General features: G+C 42.5%; 2 protein-coding genes across 2 annotated transcripts; one reads left to right on the top strand and one right to left on the bottom strand.

Annotated features, from left to right (window-relative positions):
- Positions 1–1,092: 1,092 nt before the first annotated feature.
- LOC112254627 (ras-related protein rab7) lies at positions 1,093–18,188 on the bottom strand. Its single transcript, XM_024427347.2, has 6 exons — positions 17,856–18,188; positions 9,469–9,531; positions 8,297–8,423; positions 3,339–3,557; positions 2,988–3,116; positions 1,093–2,539 (listed from the first exon to the last, which is right to left on the bottom strand). Exons 2-6 carry the CDS (start codon positions 9,519–9,521, stop codon positions 2,444–2,446), a joined length of 624 nt encoding a protein of 207 aa, XP_024283115.1. The 5' UTR covers positions 9,522–9,531; positions 17,856–18,188; the 3' UTR covers positions 1,093–2,443.
- Positions 18,188–25,545, top strand: LOC112254626 (fibroleukin). The gene is made up of 7 exons (XM_024427346.2): positions 18,188–18,270; positions 19,068–21,172; positions 21,999–22,194; positions 22,606–22,683; positions 22,897–23,009; positions 23,547–23,809; positions 24,623–25,545. Exons 2-7 carry the CDS (start codon positions 20,903–20,905, stop codon positions 24,951–24,953), a joined length of 1,251 nt encoding a protein of 416 aa, XP_024283114.1. The 5' UTR covers positions 18,188–18,270; positions 19,068–20,902; the 3' UTR covers positions 24,954–25,545.
- The last annotated feature ends 703 nt before the right edge of the window (positions 25,546–26,248 follow it).

Genomic DNA, 26,248 nt, shown 5'->3' with positions numbered 1-26,248 from the left:
CTCCAGTGGCGTGTATTCATGGATGCCAAGGGAAGACAGGCTTCCCCAAATATTTGACCAATAAAACATGTAAAATAATGTATATTTAGTCTCTCTGTGTTTTCATAATATTCTGTCAATTTCGCAAGTGGCTGAATCTCACCAGAGAAATAATCAGAGTGAGAGAAACAGCGTCCCTGTCTCAGAATGTGTAGAGCCCATGTATCTGATGCTGTCTGGACCAAAAAAAGTATGACATTGCAACTGTAGCATTTGATTGTCAGCAAGTATCGTTTAAAAAATAATTAGCCATTGAGCGTTGAGCTGAGCTCAACTTTGGGTTGTCCTGGTGCAGCAAAATGCCCCCAAGGGAGGCCAGTTTGGATTTGGCTTCACACCAATCAAATCACATCCTAAGCAAATCTTAATTTTCATTTCTGGTCTGCTTGTGTTGATATCCTGCAGTAGGTTGCTTGCTAAATCGACCCTTTCCTAAGCTATGGATGGAGATGGGGATTTGGACTTTTTGACTTAATTCTCTGTACAGGCCAACAGAGAAATCAGTACCATGGACAGCCACATGATATTTAGTAACATTGATTGGACTAAATCATTTTTGGTATCTTTAACTTTGTTTTGTGTATTAAACTATATATTGCCTTGCGGATTTGATCATATCTAAGTTGAAATGGTGCTGAAATATAATGCTCCTGTTGTCTTTTTACTGACTTGCGTGTTTCTAAATCAGTAGTTTAGTAAACTGTCTAAAACATTGAACTTCCTTGACCATGTTGCAGGTCATAACGGTTTGTTACATGCAATATTTGCTTTGTAGATTTCACTGGACAGATGTTGCTCTCTGGTTTTGTGATGAAACAAATGTGGGTAATTTAATCTATTGCACCACTGTGTGACTTTTCTTTTTGTCACAGCCTTATTGTATATCATGCTGGCATATGAACAAATGGGTTATAGAGCAAACAACACAATTACAGTAGTTTGTAATATGGATTTTTTACTGGCTTGGCTTCCTCAGTGACTTTATCCACACACCCATACTGTTCAACTCACTCACCAGCATATTAAAACACATGGCAGTAAAACAATCATACATTTTTTTTATATTGAATTACTTTTTATTATCATTACTTTTGAAATCCCAATACTCAACAACTGAATTGGCATAGCACTGATTATTTCGTGAAGAGGAGTAATACCAGGGCAAATCCTTGGACTGTTTCTTTGTGATTGATAGAAATAACATCCAATTGTTTAATCTCTCATCTTTTCCCCACTGTTCCTGTTATACCCACACTCAATAGTAGTACACAATCTGTTAAAAAGCCATATTAAGCACTTATTAACAAACTCTTGCCAATCTGAGCTACCAGCAGAAAGGAAGATACAGTATAGACAATACAGGCATAACAGTGGACAGATGTAGAGGAGCAGAGCTGTAATTGTAGTGTTGAAACACATTGTCTGACAAAGGAAAGGACATATAGAACATAGTAGTAGCAGTAGTAGCAGTAGTTCTAGGACTATTAATATCTTAATAAGAACTTTCTCCATGTCTTCCATTGTGTTTGCGTCGTCAGCTTTTCTCTCTTCATCGCCTACTTATGAATATTTCCCCTGTAACATAAGCTACTAAACCAACCAATGCGCACTCCCAACAAAAAGGGAGCCACCTGTGCATTTTTTTTTTATAGCATCAACAGGCTTCCTGGGGGGTAGTAGAGAAGGATGGTGGGAGCAGTGTTGTTGTTAATGGCTTGTTGTCAGTCAAGCCCAAATAAGAGTTTATAACAAAAAATATCAGTAAAACCACAGTGCAAAACCAAGTATAAGCTTCCGATTGGCTTAAGACTTAACATCGACAGCCAATACGAACAAAAAATTATATTACAGCTAATTATGTGTCAACAGTAAGTTAGGCAATATAGAACTTCAAGTCAAAACAAAACAATTATGAAGAACAGAAAATACAGAGGATTAAATGTTTCAGGACAATGAGACAAAGATATCATCATCATAATCTGATGTCAAGAAGCTTCAGCCATCACTTTAGAGTTCTCCACTGCACTCCTAGGACATGGCTCCATCTGGACCCCCCAATGTGAGAGACAGAGAGGGGACACAGTCAGACAGGGTGGGCCAGGCTGTGGGTTCACTCATGATATGGATTCAGGAACGGGCAGGAATAGTGGAGTCTAGAGGGGTCTACCAATTCTTCTCTAACGGCATTGGATTCATCAAGATGTGTATGTGTGGGAGTGAATGAATGTGTATGTATACACCCATCATGTGCAGTACATGTAAATAACTGGACACTCGTTGGGATTCTGGTGGGAGGGGAATGTGACATGGGTGCATGCAGAAACCAGAGAGGCTGTCCTTTCCTTTAGAAAGAGAGAAGGGGTTTGTTCCTGAAAGCCAGACAGAAGATAGTCCATGTTGTGCCTCAGCAGCTGCAGGCCTCTGCTGAAGGCTTTGCTCGATCATTCCTGTCCAGCTTGATGGGTTCCGGGAATTCATTATACAGCTCCACCTCCGTCTCCTGATAAAAATAAAAGAGGGAGAAACAATGAGAAGATGGAGAAACTGGGATCTATGTTTTGCTCTTCTACTTAAGTAGTCCTCTGAAAGAACAGTCAACAAAACCAAGTCCTGTCTCCCACTTGAATCTTCTCTTTATGCCAGACTGGGTTCAAATGCCTTCGGTTTCATTGTTCTGTATCTGTCTATATATTTTCGCTGCCCTAGGGATACAATTATTGTTTGGATAACCTTATTTAACTTATGTGTTGATATTTATTGTTTAACTCTTTATGCGATGCGCACTGAATTATCACAGGGAATTATTGTAATGTTTGTTTATGTGTCAATTAATCCCATAAGGAATGGGTTGCCAACTGGCGATTTGACACAAAAATAAAATGTCATTCATTCACCAAAACCCCCAATTCCCTCCTGTGAGCTGCCATGATGATTCTGGCCCAACCCACCTGTTTGAGGGCATTGCGTGCGATGGTCTGGAAGGCCTGCTCTACGTTGATGGCCTCCTTAGCACTGGTCTCAAAGTAGGGGATGTTGTCCTTACTCTGACACCATGCCTGAGCTCGCTTGGTCGTCACCTGGGTGTGTAGGGAAAGACATTCACAAACATCAGATGAGATCTATGAGGAGACCCCAATATTGGTGAAAAACACACATTAGATCGTACCCTGCTACTGAGAAACTTTGAATCATATGTATGGAAACTCCACTGCAGATGACATTAGCATTAGGGCCAATGACTGTAGTACTAGAGGTGGTAACATTAGATGTGGTAACGCCTATAGTCATCTGTCACCCACCTGTCTGTTCTCCAGGTCGATCTTGTTGCCTAGCACCACAAAGGGGAAGTTCTCGGGGTCCCTAGGACTGGCCTGGATGAGGAACTCGTCCCTCCAGCTGTCTAGAGTTTTGAAGGTGTTAGGAGCAGTCACATCAAACACCAGTACACAGCAGTCTGCCCCGCGGTAGAACGCCACACCCAGAGACTGGAACCTCTCCTGCCCTGCCGTGTCCCAGATCTGACCATGTGGACAGGTGGAGGGAGCGATGGAAGGAAGAAAGGAGGGAGGGAGGGAGGGAAAACATGACAGAAGGAAAGAGGGTTAAGTATTGCTGGGAAACATGTTTTCTTCTGAACTAAGATCTTAAACTAATCACACTGTCATGTAATCAGACTTGTTTGGTTGCCACTTGAAGTTTGCGTTACCAAAAGCGTACTTCATAATTAACTGTTGATCCCCCATTGGTATGACAAGTTGTTTGCATTTCCTTAGTATGTAGCCTAAAGGTTAAGAGTGTTGGGCCAATAACCGAAAGGTTGCTGGTTCAAATCCCCGAGCTGACTAGGTGAAAAATATGCCAACGTGCAATTGAGCAAGGCACTTAACCCTGTAAGTCACTCTGGATAAGAACATCTGCTAAATTACTCAAATGTAAATCAGACAAAACAGGTGTACCCGTTTGGCACTTCTCAGCCTGAAAATGGTGTGTATCTTTGTAATTACAGGGCTCATTTAAAAAAAAGTGACCTTGGTCTCAACATTACTCCCTGTCAAAATTAAGGGTATATATAAAAATAAAATGAAGTGCTCCAATGACATACTGTTTATTAGGGCTGACCTCATTTAGTCGACTGGTCGATTTTTTGGTCAATAGGCTGCTGGTTGACCAACATTTCTTCAGACCGACATTTCTTTAACTTTTTTCTAATGGTGCACAAGATACCTGTCTGATTCGCACCTGTCTCAGTGGACTAATCCATTGCGGAGACCACGGGGATTGTATAGTCCATCACTCCACGTGATACTGAAATTGTATATGGTTATATTATATAAAAATAATGGTGCAACACGAATAAATGGAATATTATTTAGAACAAATGCACTTTCTCCCGCGTTGGATATGGTCGCTGTCTGCGGTTCTGAAAAATAATCTTCAGTATGCCATAGAACTGGTGCCTTTCCCCATGTTAATACGTGCATAATTGCAAAGTGAACCAGCATATTGGGATTGAGAACAATGCAGCGGAGGCAGCAGCAGCATAGAAGAGGAAACAGCCCTTGCCTTAGCCTAACTGTCTAAGAAAATGAAGAGGAAACCCCAATTTATTTACAGTTGAAGTCGGAAGTTTACATACACTTAGGTTGGAGTCATTAAAACTCGTTTTTCAACCACTCCACACATTTCTTGTTAACAAAATAGTTTTGGCAAATCGGTTAGGATATCTACTTTGTGCATGACAAGTAATTTTTCCAACAATTGTTTACAGACAGATTATTTCACTTATAATTCACTGTATCACAATTCCAGTGGGCCAGAAGTTTACATACACTAAGTTGACTGTGCCTTTAAACAACTTGGAAAATTCCTGAAAATTGTGTCATGGCTTTAGAAGCTTCTGATAGGCTAATTGACATCATTTGAGTCAATTGGAGGTGTACCTGTGGATGTATTTCAAGGCCTACCTTCAAACTCACTGCTTCGTTCCTTGACATCATGGGAAAATCAAATGAAATCAGCCAAGACGTCAGAAAAAAGAATTGTAGACCTCCACAAGTCTGGTTCATCCTTGGGAGCAATTTCCAAACGCCTGAAGGTAGCACATTCATCTGTACAAGCAATAGTACACAAGTATAAACACCATGGGACCACGCAGCCGTCATACCGCTCAGGAAGGAGACGCATTGTCTCCTAGAGATGAACATATTATGGTGCGAAAAGTGCAAATCAATCCCAGAACAACAGCAAAGGACCTTGTGAAGATGCTGGAGGAAACGGGTACAAAAGCATCTATATCCACAGTAAAACGAGTCCTATATCGACATAACCTAAAAGGCCGATCAGCAAGGAAGAAGCCACTGCTCCAAAACAACCATAAAAAAGTCAGACTACGGTTTGCAACTACACATGGAGACAAAGATCATACTTTTTGGAGAAATGTCCTCTGGTCTGATGAAACAAAAATAGAACTGTTTGGCCATAATGACCATCGTTATGTTTGGAGGAAAAGGGGGACGCTTGCAAGCCGAAGAACACCATCCCATCTGGTGCACTTCACAAAATAGATGGCATCACAAGGATATATTGAAGCAACATCTCAAGACATCAGTCAGGAAGATAAAGCTTGGTTGCAAATGGGTCTTCAAATGGACAATGACCCCAAGCATACTTCCAAAGTTGTGGCAAAATGGCTTAAGGACAAAAAAATCAAGGTATTGGAGTGGCCATCACAAAGCCCTGACCTCATTCCTATAGAACATTTGTGGGCAGAACTGAAAAAGTGTGTGTGAGCAAGGAGGCCTACAAACCTGACTCAGTTACACCAGCTCTGTCAGGAGGAATGGGCCAAAATTCACCCAACTTATTGTGGGAAGCTTGTGGAAGTCTTCCCCAAATGTTTGACCCAAGTTAAACAATTTAAAGGCAATGCTACCAAATACTAATTGAGTGTATGTAAACTTCTGACCCACTGGGAATGTGATGAAAGAAATAAAAGCTGAAATAAATTATTCTCTCTACTATTATTCTGACATTTCACATTCTTAAAATAAAGTGGTGATCCTAACTGACCTAAGACAAGGAATTTTTACTAGGATTAAATGTCAGGAATTGTGAAAAACCAAGTTTAAATGTACTTGGCTATGGTGTATGTAAACTTCCGACTTCAACTGTATGCATTCCTCTTGTCCAGATGGAATAAGGCAGTGTGCAGTACGATGGTGATTGCATCATCTGTGGATCTATTGTTATATTTTATTGCAGGTAAAAATGACTACGACAGAGGGCTGCCTCGCTTCTAGTTCTTAGGATGTTCTTGTTGTTCAACAAGCATTTTGCTACACTTCTACACTCTTTAAATGCAAGAGAAAGGCCATAATGTCTTATTCCAGCCCAGACGCAATTTAGATTTTGACCACTAGATTGCAGCAGTGTATGTGCAAAGTTTTAGACTTATCCAATGAACCATTGCATATCTGTTCAGAATGTGCCTAATTGGTTTAATAAAACATTTTCAAGTTCATAATTGTGCACTCTCCTCAAACAATAGCATGCTATTCTTTCACTGTAATAGCTACTGTAAATTTGACAGTGCAGTTTGATTAACAAGAATTGAAGCTTTCTGCCCATATCAGATATGTCTATGTCCTGGGAACTTTTTTTGTTACTTAGCCTACATTAGCTCAACCGTCCGCAGGGGAGACACCGATCCTGTGTAGGTTTAGTAGCCTTTCAAAGCACTTCATTACACAAGTGAGTGGTAAGGGGCAGTAGTCATTTAGTTCAGTTACCTTCGCTTTATTGGGTACAGGAACAATGGTGGACATGTTGAAGCAAGTGGGGACAGCGGACTGAGATAGGGAGAGATTGAATATGTCCGTAAACACTCCAGCCAACTGGTCTGCGCACGCTCTAAGGATGCCGCCTGGGCTGGCTGCCTTGCAAAGGTTAATACACTTAAATGTCTTACTGTCGTCAGCCATGGAGAATGAGAGCTGACAGTCCTTGGGATCGGACCATGTCAGCGACACTGTGTTATCCTCAAAGCTGGCGAAGGCTATCTTGTCCGGGAGCATTACATTGGTGTCTGCGAAGTGGCTGGTGTTCCCCTTCATAATCTGTGATTATCTTGGGTCTGTCACATACGCCTCGTGTCTGAGCTGTTGAATTGGGAATCCACTTTCTTTCTATACTGACGTTTTGCCTGACGGAGGGCATATTTGGTCAAATTCCCAGTCACCTTGCCGTAGTTAAATGTGGTGGTTAGCACTTTCAGTTATCACGAATGCTGCCATCTATACACGGTTTTTGGTTTGGATAGGTTTTAAAATCGCCACAATGGGAACAACATCCCCTATACACTTCCTGATGAACTCAGTCACTGTATCAATATATACATCAATGTTATTCTCAGAGGCAACCTGTAACATGTCCCAGTCCACGTGATCAAAACAGTCTTGAGGCATGGATTCCGATTGGTCAAACCAGCCTTGAATAGACCTTAGCATGGGTACTTCCTGTTTCAGTTTCTGCCTATAGGAAGGGAGGAGCAAAATGGAGTCGTGCTCTGATTTGCCAAAGGGAGGGCGGAGGAGGACCTTGTAGCCATCCCAGAAGGGAGAGTAACAATGGTTAAGAGTTTTTGAAGCACAAGTACTGCAGGCGATGTGTTGATATAACTTCGGTAGCGTTTTCCTCAGATTTGCTTTACTACGGTAGCGTTTTCCTCAGATTTGCTTTACTAAAGTCCCCAGCTTTAATAAATGCGGCTTCAGGATATGCAGTTTACACAAGGTCCAGTGCAGTTCCTTGAGAGCTGTCGTGGTATCGAATTGAAGATATACACACGGCTGTGACGATAACCCGAAGAAAATTCTGTATGGAGGTAATGCGGTCGACATTTGATTGTGACGTATTCCAGATCGGGTGAACAAAAGAACTTAAGTTCCTGTAAGTTACCACAATCACACCATGAGTAGTTAATCATGAAACATACACCTTCGCCTTTCTCGTTCCTGGAGTACTATATTCCTATCTGCATGATGTATTGAAAACCCAGCTGGCTGTATGGACGGGGACAGTATATCCAGAGAGAGCCATGATTCTGTGAAACAGAGTATGTTGCAGTCCCTGATGTCTCTCTGGAAGTAGATTCTTTATTTTCTCCACAGACTGAAACAAGGAGGCCATGTCTATCGGCACCATCTTTATTATTGGATATTGTGGCTGTGATGGTGGTGCTGTAGCCATGTTTCTGTACCTGCATTGTAACGAGCCGATCGTCCACCATCACCTCCTTGGTCAGGAAGTCAGCTCCTATTGTAGCTTTGTACTGGTTACTGAACTTCCTATTCACATACTGGTTCATCAGGGAGGTCTTCCCAACTCTGAGAAGGAGAGAGATATGAAGGGAAAGAGAGGTGGACAACAAGCAGGGGAAAGAAAGGTGTTAAAGATAATTATTCATCTATTTACATGGCTGCATTATTCCATCTATCCATTCAGTCCTAACGGTGAAAGAGGAACCATGGCCAATGGCTCATGAGCCAAACTCAATGAGGAGCAGAGAGAGATCAGACACCATTAAAACCCCATTAGAGGTGCTCTGATGCAATACTGTGGACACTCACACTCTCTAGTTCTCCTCTGCAGTGATGAGCATGCAGTGATACAATGAGAATACAGCAGCATCAGATTACACAGTGTGCGGGGATGGAAAGTGAAATAAAAAGTACAGTCATAAATCAAATGGAGACATACAGGAAACTGCCAAAATAAAGGAAACACCAACATAAAGGGTCTTAATAGGGCGTTGGGCCACCACGAGCCGCCAGACCAGCTTCAAAGTGCCTTGGCATATATTCTACAAGTGTCTGGAACTCAATTGGAGGGATGCGACACCATTCTTCCACAATAAATTCCATAACTTTGTGTTCTGTTGATGGTGGTGGAAAATTAGGTCTCAGGTGCCGCTCCAGAATGTCCCATAAGTGTTCAATTGGGTTGAGATCTGGTGACAGACATACACTCACCCTTTAAACCCCCTATGCTCCTTTGAAACCCCTCTTTCAAAGTCACTGAGCGCTCTAATTCTAGCCATGGTAGCCAAAATAATGGGCAACTGGGCATTTGTATACATGACCGTAAGCATGACGGGATGTTTTAATTGCTTAATTAACTCAGGAACCACACCTGTGTGGAAGCACCGGCTTTCAATATACTTTGTACCCCTCACTTACTCTAGTGTTTTCTTTATTTTGGCAGTTATCTGTAGATGTGTGGCACAACCAAACAGCAGTCTGACTGTACAGGAAGACTGTAGTAGACTGCAGTTTCTAATGAATCTGGAATACCCAAACAGCAGTCTATTATCAAAGTGGAAAACGAAACACTGGTCAAACAGGAAGAGAACACAAATACTCGGTAACTAACCCAGAATCCCCAAGGATGATGACTTTCAGGAGCACTTTCTTCCTGGACGTCATTCTGTCGTGTCTGAGGAGAGACCACACACACAAAATCAGGGTTGAGTCTCAATCTCTCCTTCCTCCTGAAGTGTGCACTCGTTCACTACTCCCTAAACATTTAAAAGCATTGTATTGATGTAGGCCAAGAGGGAGTTTCCATTTACCAGTTATTTCCTTTCAAATCCATACTTTGGGAGAAAGTTGATTATTTGGATGCAACCCAGGACTTGGACTATGCACGCACACACACAAGATGATTTAATAAGGCCCGCCATGATGTCTTAGTTTAAAAATTATATATATTTTTTGTATAATTAGTTTCTTCCAAATGACTAAATCCAAATCGAAACTGTGTAGACATTATAATGTATCTTCAATGTGTCCAACTCGCTAACAATCATCAAAACTAAAGCTAGACAGTAAGGGAGCATCCGAAATTCCAGAAATGATGGATAGCGGATCATTATTTGCACATTTTGACGGCGAGGAAATAACACATTTTCAGCGTGACCCTACCGGGGTCCAGACCATGGTGAAGACCAAACGGGCCCCCGGGGGAAATTAGTTTGACACCCCTGCCCTACCTAAACACAAAAATATGCACACCAGTGGAAAAAGTAGTTCTTGCAAGTATATTGACCTGATTTCTCTAGACATTTTATATTTTTCAAATAGTTTCAAACTGATCGCTGGGGTTAAAATCCATAGCTCCGCACCATGAGCGTCAGAAAATGCTATAATGTGTGTGATTTAGCACTGTGTGTACTGTAGAGTGAGTGCTATTCCACTGGGCATCAGACTTAAACTCTTCATTCCAGTCATGTGTTCCCTAATCTCTCTCACACACACTCCGAGTCTGAGGACTAGATCGTGTTTCACATCAGAGGCGAGAGAACGACACAACCATAAAACTCTACTCATTCCCAATCACTTCCAGGGTGGCCGTTCCCAAACTCCAGTTTTAATAAGTGATTAGGCTTCAATACTAATGGCAAACATCCTAACTTTGAGGGCACATTCTCTCAATGGAGAAACCTAGGTGAGATCTCTCACAAAGGCACACACACACACACCTGGTGCAGTGTCATGGGAAAGAACCCAGCCCAGTCCTATCTGGCACTGACTGAGATAAAGGATAATAGAAAAGCCCCCCAATGTTATACTGAAACAATGACGAGAGTGACCCATTCAAATCCATCTTGTGTTTATCATGGGAAACAACAATGTAACAGCCAGGCCAACAGTCAGATTAATGAGTACAACAGCCTTTGTCCGGCCTATTACCATCAAGATATATGTCCGTCTAAACAAAGAGAGTAACTTGCCAGTTAGTAAGGAGGATAGGCCACCACTACACAATCCCCAACATTCCCCTGCATGTACTATCCATTAGGCTTGGGCGGTCTCCAGACTGTCATACCAACCTGGTGCCATGCAGGGATATTCGGTAATACTGGCACTGGACACAAGGGGCACTACCTTCAGACCACACAGCCTCGAATCCGAAGGTTAACAATACTAACAAATACGTATACAATCCCATAGAGAACTCTAGCTAAATGCTAACGAGGACAATGTGAACATTTCCTACAGTCTCTGACAAACTATTTGCAGGTAGAGATGGGCATGAGTAATTGAGTACTCAAGTACTTGAACGGATGTCAAATCTCAATCTTCAACCAGATATTTTTTTATCCAACACTGTAAAACTATTTGGTGGAATGTGATTTATGGCTGCCCGAACGGGCAAGTTAAATTGTCTTGACAACATTAATTTGCTTTGACTCTAGTGTTCCATTTGTACATGTGGATTGACAGGGCACAACAAAAATTAAAACAAGTCAAACATCACACTGTTCTTTCCCCTAAATTCTCTTTCCCCTCTGTGTCCCATTCACTCACGTGTGCTGAGTACGCACACAAGCTCCCGCTAGGCCAACAGAAATAAATTGCTATAAAAACATATTTAACTAATGGGATACAGGAGTAACATTCCTTGCCAAAAAAAAAACAGTTTCATCACAAATTCAAAATGGGCTGGTTGATTGAAGTAGAAAATGTGTTCCAGCAACAAGCTGCGATTTTTGAATAATTGCATTCCATCTATTTTCCTCTTAAGCTACTTTGCAAACTGCTAGTGCCATCTAGAATTGGTTAACCTAGGCGAATAACTCCCCTAAACATAGACCGGTTCCACATTAAAAATACGCATCAACATTAGTTTGCTAAAGACAGAGCATATTTTCATCAGAATCATTAAGTCTAGGCCTACTCACCAAGCAGATGTCCTGGCCATAATTCATCCCCACAGTGTTCAATGTGGAATCGTTCATCCATTTAGAAAATTCCAAAGAACAGGCAGAATAAACTAAATCGAATATCTGTATATTGAAAAGACAAATTTTGGTTTGTATCACTGAAAAAAATTGTCTTTCAACTCGCTAAATTGAGACCCGTTTTAAATGATCACAGAAAATAACTGTTCCAGGCACGAGATAAGCATCACTTTGCACTGGAAACTTTTTTTATTAGGAAAAATATTCTGGTCAATTTAATTCTGCTATATTACATCATATGTTTTTACTATAAAATAGCTGTGACTTGACTGTGACAAGGGCTCAGGAAAAAACTAAATTAACAAAACAAGGCTATGCCACAGCACAGCCATAGTCCTCTACAAACAAGCGCCACTGCTGAGGTTGCTGCCTTTTTGAAGATAGTGTTCCACGATATACACTACCGGTCAAAAGTTTTAGAACAACTACTCTTTCAAGGGTTTTTCTCTATTTTTACAATTTTCTACATTGTAGAAACTATAAAATAACACACATGGAATCGTGTAGTAACCAAAAAAGCGTGAAACAAATCAAAATATATTTAATATTTGAGATTCTTCAAAAAGCCACCCTTTGCTTTGATGACAGCTTTGCACTCTTGGCATTCTCTCAACCAGCTTCACCTGGAATGCTTTTCCAACAGTCTTGAAGGAGTTCCCACATATGCTGAGCACTTGTTGGCTGCTTTTCCTTCACTCTGCGGTCCAACTCATCCCAAACCATCTCAATTGGCTTGAGGTCAGGTGATTGTGGAGGCCAGGTTATCTGATGCAGCACTCCATCACTCCCCATGGTCAAATAGCCCTTACACAGCCTGGAGGTGTGTTGGGTCATTGTCCTGTTGAAAAACAGATGATATGGGATGGTGTGTCGCTGCAGAATGCTGTGGGATGGTGTGTCGCTGCAGAATGCTGTGGTAGCCATGCTGGTTAAGTGTGCCTTGAATTCTAAATAAATCAGTGTCACCAGCAAAGTACCCCCACACTATCACACCTCCTCCTCCATGCTTCCCGGTAGGAACCACACATGCAGAGCTCATCCGTTCACCTACTCTGCATCTCACAATTTACCAGATTGACTGACCTTCATGTCTTAAAGTAATGATGGACTGTCATTTCTTGCTTATTGGAGCTGTTCTTGCCATATTATAAACTTTGTCTTTTACCAAATAGGGCTATCTTCTGTATACCCCCCTAACTTGTCACAACACAACTGATTGGCTCAAACACATTAAGGAAAGAAATTTCACAAAATAACTTAAGACACACCTGTTAATTAAAATGCATTCCAGGTGACTACCTCATGAAGCTGGTTGAGAGAATGCTAAGATGTAGAAAATATTAAAAATAAAGAAAAACCCAGAAATTAGTAGGTGTCCAAACTTTTGACTGGTACTGTATATGTATATGTACACTACCGTTCAAAAGTTTGGGGTCACTTAGAAATGTCCTTGTTTTCAAAAGAAAAACATTTTTTTTGTCCATTACAATATCAAATTGATCAGAAAGAGGATGTAGACATTCTTAATGTTGTAAATGACTATTGTAGCTGGAAACGGCAGATTTTTTATGGAATATCTACATAGGAGTACAGAGGCCCATTATCAGCAACCATCACTCCTGTGTTCCAATGGCATGTTGTGTTAGCTGATCCAAGTTTATCATTTTAAAAGGCTAATTGATCATTAGAAATCCCTTTTGGAAATATGTTAGCACAGCTGAAAACGGTTGTTCTGATTAAAGAAGCAATACAACTGGCCTTCTTTAGACTAGTTGAGTATCTGTAGCATCAGCATTTGTGGGTTCGATTACAGGCTCAAAATGGCCAGAAACAAAAGAAAACTTCTTCTGAAACTCATCAGTCTATTCTTGTTCTGAGAAATTAAGGCTACTCCTTGCGAGAAATTGCCAAGAAACTGAAGATCTCGTACAGCGCTGTGTGCTACTCCCTTCACAGAACAGCGCAAACTGGCTCTAACCAGAATAGAAAGAAGAGGAGTGGGAGGCCGCGGTGCACAACTGAGCAAGAGAACAAGTACATTAGAGTGCCTAATTTGCAAAACAGATGCCTCACAAGTGCTCAACTGGCAGCTTTATTAAATAGTACCTGCAAAATACCAGCCTCAACGTCAACAGTGAAGAGGCGACTCCGAGATGCTGGCCTTCTAAACGGTATACACCAGTATAACGCCCAAGCCTACCATCCATCCACAGCCCTCACTCCACTCACCATTAATTAAGTGAAACACAGGGATGTCCCATCTGGCCAAAACCTGACACTTCTCTCCATTTTCAGAGCTGATACTTGTAAAAAAAGGTTCCAAAATAACAACACTTACACAACCCCCTGGACAGTGGTCACTGTCTTTCTCTCCCTCTCTCTGTGTGTGTTGTCCCAGCTGTGGCTCTGTGGGGTCAGAGCCTAGAAACAGGGTAAGTGACCCTTCATGTCCAGGCCCTGTGATCCACTCTTAGTCTCGGTCTGTGAACAAGCCATAGCCATTAACAAGCCATGTGTTTCTATTGATAAACTACTAACTAGGCCTCTGGATCTGTACTCATAATACAACCCATAGGCGACCGCCAGCAGACATCTAACTACAGACAACTGCTCCACCTGTGAGACTTTTAAAGATTGTTTAGCCATACTCATAAATCCAACATTAATATGATAATGACAAATGGTGGCTATATTTACAAACAGTTTTAACTTACATCACTGCACAGACATCAGAGTTGGCCAAACACTCTAGTTCTCCTCTGAGTACAAGAACCCCTTCAGTGCTCCTGCTCTGCTCTCCATTAACTAGTGAAGTGTGGTGAGGTAGGGGCCATGTTTGAATACTTTGATGAAAATCCTCGCTTTCTGGCTTCTTTGAAGAACTCATCGGCTATCAAACACTTATGACCTGTGTTTACCCGAAGGAAACAAGGAATAAAGAGCAAACTTTTAAAGCATTCGAACAGGGCCAGTGTATTGACTCTGGAGCGTGGAGAACAGCCCTTCAGGATGGCCCACTGGGCATGCCATCACCATAGTCTCGTACATGACTACCAGAGAAGACTACTGACCATTGACCTCCAACTCAGAGAGGCTAGGGGTCAGGTAGCCTGGAGTTCCAGTATGTATAGAGGTTCTCCATAACGTGAAGAATTGATTCCTAAAATGCTGGGTTGATCGTCTGACTGTCATCACTAGACTAGGCAGTGAATCACGGTTATATTTCACATTTCATGGTCATTAATATAGTACGCATTGTTCTCTTGTGGGAGTAGCATGACATCATGCATAACATGATGACTCCAGCAAATCCCAAACAGTGTTCTTTGGTTATGGTCTGATGCCCTCTGTCCATGATGTTGGATTCTAAACACTGCACAGGGAGGGAGAGGTGGAGAGACAGCTGGAACCAGTCACTTCAATGATTTGTATGCACATACAGTGGGGCAAAAAAGTATTTAGTCAGCCACCAATTGTGCAAGTTCTCCCACTTGAAAAGATGAGAGAGGCCTGTAATTTTCATCATAGGTACACTTCAACTATGACAGACAAAATTAGAGAAAAAAATCCAGAAAATCACATTGTATGATTTTGAATGAATTTATTTGCAAATTATGGTGGAAAATAAGTATTTGGTCAATAACAAAAGTTTCTCAATACTTTGTTATATACCCTTTGTTGGCAATGACAGAGGTCAAATGTTTTCTGCAAGTCTTCACAAGGTTTTCACACATTGTTGCTGGTATTTTGGCCCATTCCTCCATGCAGATCTCCTCTAGAGCAGTGATGTTTTGGGGCTGTTGCTGGGCAACACGGACTTTCAACTCCCTCCAAAGATTTTCTATGGGGTTGAGATCTGGAGACTGGCTAGGCCACTCCAGGACCTTGAAATGCTTCTTATGAAGCAACTCCTTCGATGCCCGGGCATTGTGTTTGGGATCATTGTCATGCTGAAAGACCCAGCCACGTTTCATCTTCACTGCCCTTGCTGATGAAAGGAGGTTTTCACTCAAAATCTCATGATACATGGCCCCATTCATTCTTTCCTTTACACGGATCAGTCGTCCTGGTCCCTTTGCAGAAAAACAGCCCCAGAGCATGATGTTTCCACCCCCATGCTTCACAGTAGGTATGGTGTTCTTTGGATGCAACTCAGCATTCTTTGTCCTCCAAACACAACAAGTTCAGTTTTTACCAAAAAGTTATATTTTGGTTTCATCTGACCATATGACATTCTCCCAATCTTCTTCTGGATCATCCAAATGCTCTCTAGCAAACTTCAGACGGGCCTGGACATGTACTGGCTTAAGCAGGGGGACACGTCTGGCACTGCAGGATTTGAGTCCTTGGCAGGGTAGTGTGTTACTGATGGTAGGCTTTGTTACTTTGGTCCCAGCTCTCTGCAGGTCATTCACTAGGTCCCCCCGTGTGGTTCTGGGATTTTTGCTCACCATTCTTGTGATCATTTGGACACCACGGAGTGAGATCTTGCGTGGAGCCCCAGATCGAGGGAGATTATCAGTGGTCTTGTATGTCTTCCATTTCCTAATAATTGCTCCCACAGTTGATTTATTCAAACCAAGCTGCTTACCTATTGCAGATTTAGTCTTCCTAGCCTGGTGCAGGTCTACAATTTTGTTTCTGGTGTCCTTTGACAGCTCTTTGGTCTTGGCCATAGTGGAGTTTGGAGTGTGACTGTTTGAGGTTGTGGGCAGGTGTCTTTTATACTGATAACAAGTTCAAACAGGTGCCATTAATACAGGTAACGAGTGGAGGGCAGAGGAGCCTCTTAAAGAAGAAGTTACAGGTCTGTGAGAGCCAGAAATCTTGCTTGTTTGTAGGTGACCAAATACTTATTTTCCACCATAATTTGCAAATAAATTCATAAAAAATCCTACAATGTGATTTTCTGTTTTTTTTTTCCCTCATTTTGTCTGTTATAGTTGAAGTGTACCTATAATGAAAATTACAGGCCTCTCATCTTTTTAAGTGGGAGAACTTGCACAATTGGTGGCTGACTAAATACTTTTTTGCCCCACTGTACACCCAGATACAGCGGCACATTCAGACACAAACAAAGTCTAAATATAGGCTAGATGTGTTGTGCATAAATAACCCTGATGAGATTAACTCATTTCCAAACATGTCACATACTTAACACCCTCAATGCTACCAGGTTGACAGCTGCACCTGAGTCCCTGCTAGTGTGACTCCCGCAGCTGGAGATACTGTGAGTGTGACACAGTGATGTTCTAACGAGGGGAAAGGTCATCTCTATGCTGACAAAATGTCTAGCTGGAAAGCACAGTATCATGCCTATGTTGTAGTGGAACTATAACCAACACTAACTGAATATAACCAACATACAAATGAATAGTTGTCATAATATAAACCAGTATAATTGTTAAATTGTATTTATAGGAATCCTACTGTAAAAAGTTAGTTGTTACTGTAACAACCCCATTCCTCGCCTAATCTGCAACCCATGACACTGCATTATAGAAGTCAGATCACATGGGAGAAAGATTTCCACAAGCTCAGGACCGACAAGACGTTTGTTTTACAATCGACTCACTGGGATCCTACGTGTGACATATCTAACAAACAATGCACGAATCAATCTTTTGTACAAAGAAATGATATGTAATGTCCATAAAATGTTGTTTTGAAACATTGAAGCTTAGCTATTTGGAATGTCATGAACCTTCAATTTGCGGCGTCGTTGTTGTTCAAACTCCATTTCAAGTGGTTATTAATGGACAACAGAAAATATTTTCGGTCATGTCCACATTAGAACGCAATGTTCACTCCGTCGGAGCTGACAGGACGGGAGGCCCACCGCTACACCGTCCCCGACCTATGGCTCAATTCGTCTGCAAGAGGCCGCCCCACTGTGACGGTCGCCCATTTCTTGTATTCCCCCGGTAACGTTAGACCATGAACAAAAGCTTTCCGTATGAAATAATGTTATATTATGTCGCAGTCATTAGCTAGTTAATTACATCTCAGAGCTTACCTTCAACTTCCAACACACCAGACCGCTGTATCGACTCAGGTGAGCCTCTTGTTGAATTTGAATAACTGTCACGAGCAAAATAGATAGCTAGTTAATGCGTTAGCTAGATTACCCAGTTAAAATGTTAATGTATCAAGTTGGTTTCTGCAGCTTGAGATGCTTATCTCTCTTTGATATTCAGATTCCCCGATTAGTCTTTTCAGATTCCCATCACATTAGTGTAAATACGTATATTTAGCTATATAATTTTTGTTCAGATTTTGTTGTCTTGTCTTTTGACCTGGTTTCTTTTCGCGACTGATTTTTTCTCTCTCACTTCCTCCAAAACAACTAGTCCTGCGTCACCGCGCTGTAACGTAATCACGCACAAACAGGATACACCACGCCCACTTACTGCACCAGAGATGGATCTATAGTAAGTTTGTAAAAATCCTTTTTTTTTTATTGTACAAATTAATCTATTCTTAAAGTTCTCCGAATTGCAATAGCACATTTGCTCTGATATAACATGCCAGGCTAAAGAACACCATGAGCAGTAGGAGAGAAGCAGACAGCACCTAAACATGTTTTTATGGAAGATACATTTTGTTTTGGAAAAAAGAACAGCATGTCTGGCATGACTGTCTATGTTCCATAAAACAATGGGGTATTATGTTACCCAAAGCAGACTGTCTCGAAACATACCACACATTTGCAGTCTATAGTCCATAGCATAATATCTCCCCTAGCCTAATATCTGGAAGAGTATTTTGTTTTTTATGTTTTTTATGTTTTAATGTTTATGTAGCCTAATATCTGGAAGTGTATTTTGTTTTTTATGTGGGGCTGAAAATTTAATTTAGGATCGCTATTGGTTATTATCACATTTCTGTGATGAAGACAGCAAATATGAGCACCACTAGAGGGCAGTCTTCGTTAATTTCTGGCAGAAGCTCTGAATACTGGTGGAGGGCGTTCTTGTGCAGGCCAAAAATCATCTCCAGTACTGATTTTTTGGGGGGGCCTATTGAGAGAACTGATCTACTCATAATTACTATCTTGCCTGAGCATCACATTCATCACAGATGTTGAGGAGTATCTACTGTCTGCAGCTGAATGATTTGTATAATGAATCTCATAAGTCAAACATACAATTATATTCAATCAAGGCTCCATAATAGAACTCTGTGATTCTAACTCAAGGTTCTGTTCTGTGTCTTGTTTTTGATCTAGAATGCAGCTGCTCAGCCCTGTACTTCATCATCAAAGTGCTGTTGTGTCCAATCTTACCCGGATATTTTCTGAGATTCTGAACTCCCTGAAGACATTCAGTCCTCCATGCTTGTCTGTGCATTCAAAGAAGGGACACTGGGACAGGGATGATGGACTGCTCTCCATTCCTGACTGACTGAACACATACTGTCTGACAGTGAGAAGGAAAATGCCAAAGGGAATGGGGGTCAGTTCACTGGAAGTGTCTTTGCCCCTTGGCTGTGGGCAGACTGTGTGTCCGTGGGTGTGTATTCTGTTGATGCGTCCATTTGGCACATCCTAATGAGCAGTGGTGGAAAAAGTACCCAATTGCCATACTTGAGTAAAAGTATAGATACCTTAATAGAAAGTTACTCAAGTAAAAGTGGAAGTTTTTCCTTGAAGTACTTCTTGAGTAAATGTCTAAAAGTATTTGGTTCTAAGTATCAAAAGTAAATGTATAAATAATTTCAAATCACTTATATTTTAAGCAAAGCAGGCGGCACCATTTTCTTGTTTTTAAAAAGTACGTACAGCCAGGGGCACACTCCAAAACTCAGACATATTTTACAAAATATGCATTTGTGTTTAGTGAGTACTTTACACCACTGCTAATGAGTCGGGATGGCCCTAGTGTTAATGGACGAATTCCTGACTGCTCTACACTATTGAGTGCCTAGTCTTTAAGACCTGGTAGGAACTCAGTTGGTAAACACGTCCAGCAATAAACTAAAGGTATGGTGGGAGGATAAACAAGAGAGGGTAGTGCAAGAAAAGATTTGGCCTCTTGGAGGAAAAGCGTCTCAAATATACACATACACATTTTTCACACAGACACACGTTAACAGGGGAGAGTTAAAGGCAGGCACTGACTGTCAGAGGGAAAGAGAGAGGGAAAGAGAGGGAGAGAGAGAGAGAGAGAGAGAAAGAAGGAGAAAAAGAGAGAGGGAGGTAGGTAGGAGGGGGAGGAACATGTGACTTGAGCATGTGTGTGAGATAAGAGACAAATGGAGAGGCGAGTAAAAATCCAGTCTACTGAAAATGTCTGTTCATTTGAGATAGGGATGCAACTCTACAACAAGCTCCTCGAACACTCCTCTGGTTTCTGTGTCCATAAACTGTGGGAGAGAGGGAGAGTGAGAGAGGGAGAGAGAGAGTCAGAGAGAGAGAGAGAGAGAGAGAGGGGATTGGTCAAAGGAGATGGATGGATTGTGTGTGACCATGTGTCTGTGCGTGTGTGTGTGTGTGAGAATCAGGAGGTGTGTGCGTTAGTGCGTGCCAGACAGCAAAGAGAGGCGCAGTTATCTAGGATTTTGAGCCAAAAGAACCTCACTAACAGAAAGAGAGAGAGAAAGAGAAACAGAGGGAGAGAGAAAAAATAGGAAGAGAAGTCGAGAGGATGAAATAGGTATATAGATAGAAACAAAGATAGAAAGAGACATACACAGAGATCGGGATTACAGTAAGATTAGATAAAAAAAAGAGATAGACATGGAGAGACAGAAAAAGATGAAGTTCACACAGAAATAGAAGAAGGTTATATGGGCAGAGAGTGGAGGGACACCATCCAAGGCTTCAAACAAAGCATCAAGCCGACAGACTCAGGAGTGGAGTAGAAACCCATCAAGTACAACAAAAAAGGTTTAAAAAAGGACGAGTGGCACCAAAGAGGTGTGGGCATCCAAATCCAAGAGGCTGGCAAGTGGAACTGCTTTAAGGTGAAAACCAGTGTCGGGAGGCACAGTAAACGACGAAACTCAGAGGTGTCTGAGAGACTGAATTCTGCCAGCTTTTCAAATTCTTTTAGGAGTTTTCCCATGATTCTACTGGGCTCAATCGGCGTGGTCCCACTACTGCTGTCCCTGTGTGTGGGGGCCGTGTTGTCCCCCCCAGACGCACCACCAGTCTGTCCCCACCCCCCTTGCAGGGACAGTTTGGTGGCCGCTCCGCCTGCGAGGATAGGGTCAGGGGGGTGTGAGGGGAGCCCTGGGACAGCGGGCTGCAGGGTGGTGGTTGCCCCTCTGGCTGCCTCCGACCCCCCTCTGAGGGAGGAACACAGACAAGAAGTCCGACAGGTCCAGCCCGAGGTGAGTGACATCACCAGGTCAATCTGAGCTAATTTCCTGTGCTTTTCCCAGTAGAATGAGTGAGGTATTGATATAACTGACTCAGGTATTGTACACACCAAACAATGAGTATTCTAAGCTGGGTGGCACAGAGGAAGGCCTGGACAATGTTTGCTCGGTAGGGGTGATTAGATAATGCTGGTGCAGAGTCTCTGAGTCTGACACACCATGTCCCTCTGGTTTGTGTGGCAGGGGTGTAAAGTTTAGGCCGCTGAAACAGTGACTATGGACATAACGTCACTCAGCCAATTGAAATGGAATTGAGCCCAACTCTGTAGCATAGTGGCATAGACACCCACTGGATACACATTGGTTGAATCAACGTTTACACGTAATTTAAATGAAATTATGTTGAACCAACGTGAAATAGATGTTGAATTGACGTCTGTGCCCAGTGGGTAGTATCTGGTGTCGTAAGCATTAGTGTCAGTGGTATAGTATGTGGAGAGCGGGCAACAGGTCCCTACTCTGGGGATTAGGGGCACTCTTCACTTGGCACCACTTGACAGATGCTTTCCAGGGATAACAATCAAAGTGGGAGTAAAATTAGGTTTGGGTTTATAAATGTCCTCATCATATGGCTTTGCTGAGCTCATGCAATGACAGGTGTTCCACTGACATGGCTAGGAGGGATGTAAGCGTGACTGAGTGATTGAGTCTGTGGCAGTCATCTACTTTGCATGCCTTAAGTGTCAGTTTGTGTTTGTGTGATGTGACTGTAAATGCTGGTACATGCATGTGTGTGTGTGTCATGTCATGACTGTAATGCTGTGTGTGGTCTCTGCAGGCAGGGGATGTGTCGGAGCATCTGTTCCAGTTGCAGCGATGTATGCATTCCTTCCAGGAGCCGGGGGCCCCCAGGGGCCAGGCAGGCCAGGGAGAGGACACGCTGGGGGCCATTCTGGCTCTGATGGCTGCAGTGCTGACAGAGTGTGACCTTCACTGTCACAGCCAGGCCCTCAGGGCTATGGCCAGACGACTGGGTGAGGAGCATGGCGAACACACACACATACACACACACAGATGCACACATTGTTACTACCTATCTTCTCTCTTTCTGTGTATCCTCCTGTTCATTCTCTTGATCCCTCTCCACACAATGACGGTGTCTCTCATATCTCTTAAGAGGGCCACACACACGCACAGTTAACAAAGTCGTAGTGAGGCCTGGTCTGTGTCGGTCAGAGGTGAGTGCACAGGAATGCAAGGCTCTGTGTGGGATGAGTAAGGCAGATAGATAGTTCACTGGTATCTCACAACCCAGTGTACAACTCTTTAACCTTCACAAAACCACCATATAACTTCTACAACAGATCAGAAGATAACTGCTATATGTAACTACAGTGGGATGGGTCCTCAATCTCACACAACCTCTTCTTGTTTTATGTGTTTAGAGGGGGCAGCGGTTGGGAGAGAGGGAGAGAAAGACTTGCTACTACTATTAAGAAGCATCACACAACACCCTCCAACAGGTGAGAGCAGTGTGTGTGTGTGTGTGTGTGTGTGTGTGTGTGTGTGTGTGTGTGTGTGTGTGTGTGTGTGTGTGTGTGTGTGTGTGTGTGTGTGTGTGTGTGTGTGTGTGTGTGTGTGTGTGTGTGTGTGTGTGTGCATGTTTACTTGAGTGCATGTGTGCACAAAATATACAGATGTAAGAGCGCAAGTGTGTGTGTGTGTGTGTGTTGCAGTTGCTCCCTCAGTGAGGCTGCATCCTCAGGACTGTGCTGAGATCTATCGTTTGGGGATCCGAGAGAACGGAATCTACACCATCCAGCCTGACCCACACAGACCTGCAGTCGAGGTAACACATAATACTTACACACACAAAATGCAAGCAACCTGTTTGCTGTATGTGTGTTATGCACCATCTGTAGAGCTTGGAGGGGAACATGCAGTGAGAAAAAACAGATAAGGAGGGAGCTGATGTTACAGATTAGAGTAGTACAGTAGCCTTGTTTGTGCAAGCCAGAACAGCTCACAGGAGCAGGAGCCCATCTCCTGTTTCTGTAGCATAAGGCAGCTTGATGTACAAGTACACCCTCTGGACAGGATGCTAGTCTATCACAGGGCCTTACTGCTGAGTGCTAAGCAGAGATGCACCGTGTTCCATTTTTACAATCTTTGGTATGACTCGGCTGGGGATGGAACTCCCAACCTTCCAATCTCATGGCGGACACTCAAACCACAAGGCCACTGATTACAGAAAAATGTCTCAATGCGTTACATACTGTATCTCAATAATCACCCCGTATATTCTCTCTACTATTGGCAATGGTCAGGGAAACGTCATCATTATTGTGTCTGATGTCCAAGAGTTGTTACCTTTGCCCCTCCCCAGGCAGAGTGTGACATGGAGACGGCAGGCGGAGGGTGGACGATGTTCCAGCGTCGGAGAGATGGCTCGGTGGACTTCAATCGGACATGGCAGGAGTATCGCGAGGGGTTTGGTTCCCCACAGGGAGAACACTGGCTGGGGAACGCAGTGCTGCATGCTCTCACCAACACTGGTCAACACCTACTGCGTATTCAACTGGAGGACTGGCACAAGCAGAAACGCCAAGCCACCTACAACACCTTTAGAGTGGCAACAGAGACACAGAAGTAATGGAAACACACAGATAGATAGGAAGACTAAGATGTACAGTGTATATTATACACAAATTAAAGAAATTGTATGCCTCAAAATCAAAGATGACCAAATATATATATATATATATTTTTTTTTAAAAAGTGGGATAATGTCAAGATCAGTTCAGGTCCCACGGCATCTGAATGTGAGGATAGGCACAGTCTGAAATTAGACAGTGCCTATCTTTAATGCATGTATCTGGATCTACACAACTGATGGAGTATGACGTGGACTCATCTCAACATAAGACCTCTTTGAAGTCAGTAAACATCTGACAAACTTTGATTTTGGAGTGAACATATCTCTTTAACATATAATAAACTAATACACTCATGGTCTTATGCTGTGTTCATAACCAAGTGGGAATGTGGCAATTTCCAGTTGTGAAGTAATAAATATGAGTTGCATGCATTCACATGCTTTGAACTCATTGAGATTGGCTAATGGCAAACAAGTTGCGGCAACTATCAACTAAAAGTACAGCTGTCGTGCTCGCAAACAAATTCTATTGTTCAAAAACACTTTTAGTAGATAGCTTTTTATAAATTGTATTTTGTTGTTGGATGTAACTGCCGAAAATACTGTTATTGAGGTAATTTCCTTAGTAGGTGACATCAGATGTCAGTATGTGGGAGAAGACAGAGATCAGGGATGATTCACGAGTGTCCCACTAGTAATTACCAGTTGGAGGGGCGTTCAAGTGTATTTTCCTAGTCGTATGTGGTAAATACCACCTTCCCACTTGGTTATGAACGCTGAGTAAATGTTGTCTCTCCTTCTCCCAGGTATCGTCTGACAGCACGGGAGTACTCTGGTGATGCGGGAAATGCCCTGAGCTACAGCAAACGCTACAACCACGACGGCCGAGCGTTCAGCACCAACGACCGTGATCATGACCGCTACACCTCGGGGAACTGTGCGCAGTACTACGGTGCGGGCTGGTGGTTCGATGCCTGCCTGGCGGCTAACCTGAATGGACGGTACTACCGCGGGCGCTACAGCGGGCTGACCAACGGCATTTACTGGGGCACCTGGTACATCCTGACAGACAGCCGCAGTGGAGAGCGCTACTCCTTTAAGAGTGTGGAGATGAAGACACGCCCACGCAACTTCTAATAATGAATGACTTGGGAGCAGATTGAAATGGGACAGTTAATGTGAAGTAGCAATCTATAAAATGTAGGCCTACTACATACTCTGAGTCAGGTTCTGTATATATAATTCTAGCCTGGTCCCAGATCTGTTTGTGATGTGCTCCCTCATCTGGTTGCAGTGTGTGAAGGTTATTGTTAACCAGCTGATGACTGGATGTTTGATTCACTGGATGATGTTGGGATAGTGAGCCACTAAATCACTTCTTCCAGGTGTAAATATAGTGCTAAATGGAAAAGTGGTTAGATGTCTCTGTCCTGATTTATAATTCAAGTATGTATTGAAGACGTTGAATTACACCATTAACCAGCAGAATATGTGATCATAAAGGCTCATGGGTTCCTCACCCCTGCTTCATTTGTATTATCCATCATTCAAGCCATGTACTTTGCCACCCCGCATCTTTTTTTGTTGTGATATTTGAACGGCAGTAAAGTTTTCATACAGTATGTTATGCAAATCTTTCCACAAATTTGAAATGTAGAAATGTACATTGACAATCATGGCTTTAGTATAGAGAAATTATTATTGAAATACATTTCTATAACATTTGTAACCATTGACTTGAGTTATTGTGTCTCTGAATATGGTTTACCAGTATTGTTTTGGGTAAATAAGATATGTCAACATATAAAACACAAAAGATGAACAGATTCTGCCTGAAAATCAGTTTGAAGTTATGTAAGAAAGGTACTTGACATCCAGGTGTCCTGTTAGGTCTACACGTATCACATTCTACACAGGTTTAATTCAATCACCCAAACAAGCATATTCATTTCAACCATCTGATAATCTCTTAAAGTGTCCATATTAGGAATGCCTCAGTCTCAGCAGGAGTTGTCAATAGATCCAAACCAGGGAGAATTAGCTGACCAGGAACCTAAGTAAAGACCCCTCACCCTAAGTCTGCATCATGTAGCAAATTACATTTGACAGATTATGTGACAGTACCTGTCAGTTGAGTACAGTACTTTAGCAAAGCACCTCTTCATTTTTCAGGTCTGTAGTTTCACAAAAAAATTCTAAGTTACACTATAAAACTTAGATAGAGTTTCATGGTGGCTGCTTCTCCTGTTCCCTCCCCCCTGGATATAGGCTCAGCTGGTGCCAGGTTCATGCAGAGGGGGTCAGTTATCAGGTGGGTGATACTCAGACCCCTCAAAGCCATCGCCCGATAACATGCTAACGTGCTAATGTACAACAGAGGGGCAGCCGACAGCCAACTCAGCGCTCTCTACCCCTAGGTCTCCAGGCTCCTG

The sequence above is a fragment of the Oncorhynchus tshawytscha genome, linkage group LG07 (assembly GCF_018296145.1).
Source record: "Oncorhynchus tshawytscha isolate Ot180627B linkage group LG07, Otsh_v2.0, whole genome shotgun sequence".
NCBI classification, from domain to species: domain Eukaryota; kingdom Metazoa; phylum Chordata; class Actinopteri; order Salmoniformes; family Salmonidae; genus Oncorhynchus; species Oncorhynchus tshawytscha.
The sequence above is the reverse complement of the archived record's forward strand: the minus strand, read 5'-3'. Positions and strand labels throughout refer to the sequence as shown.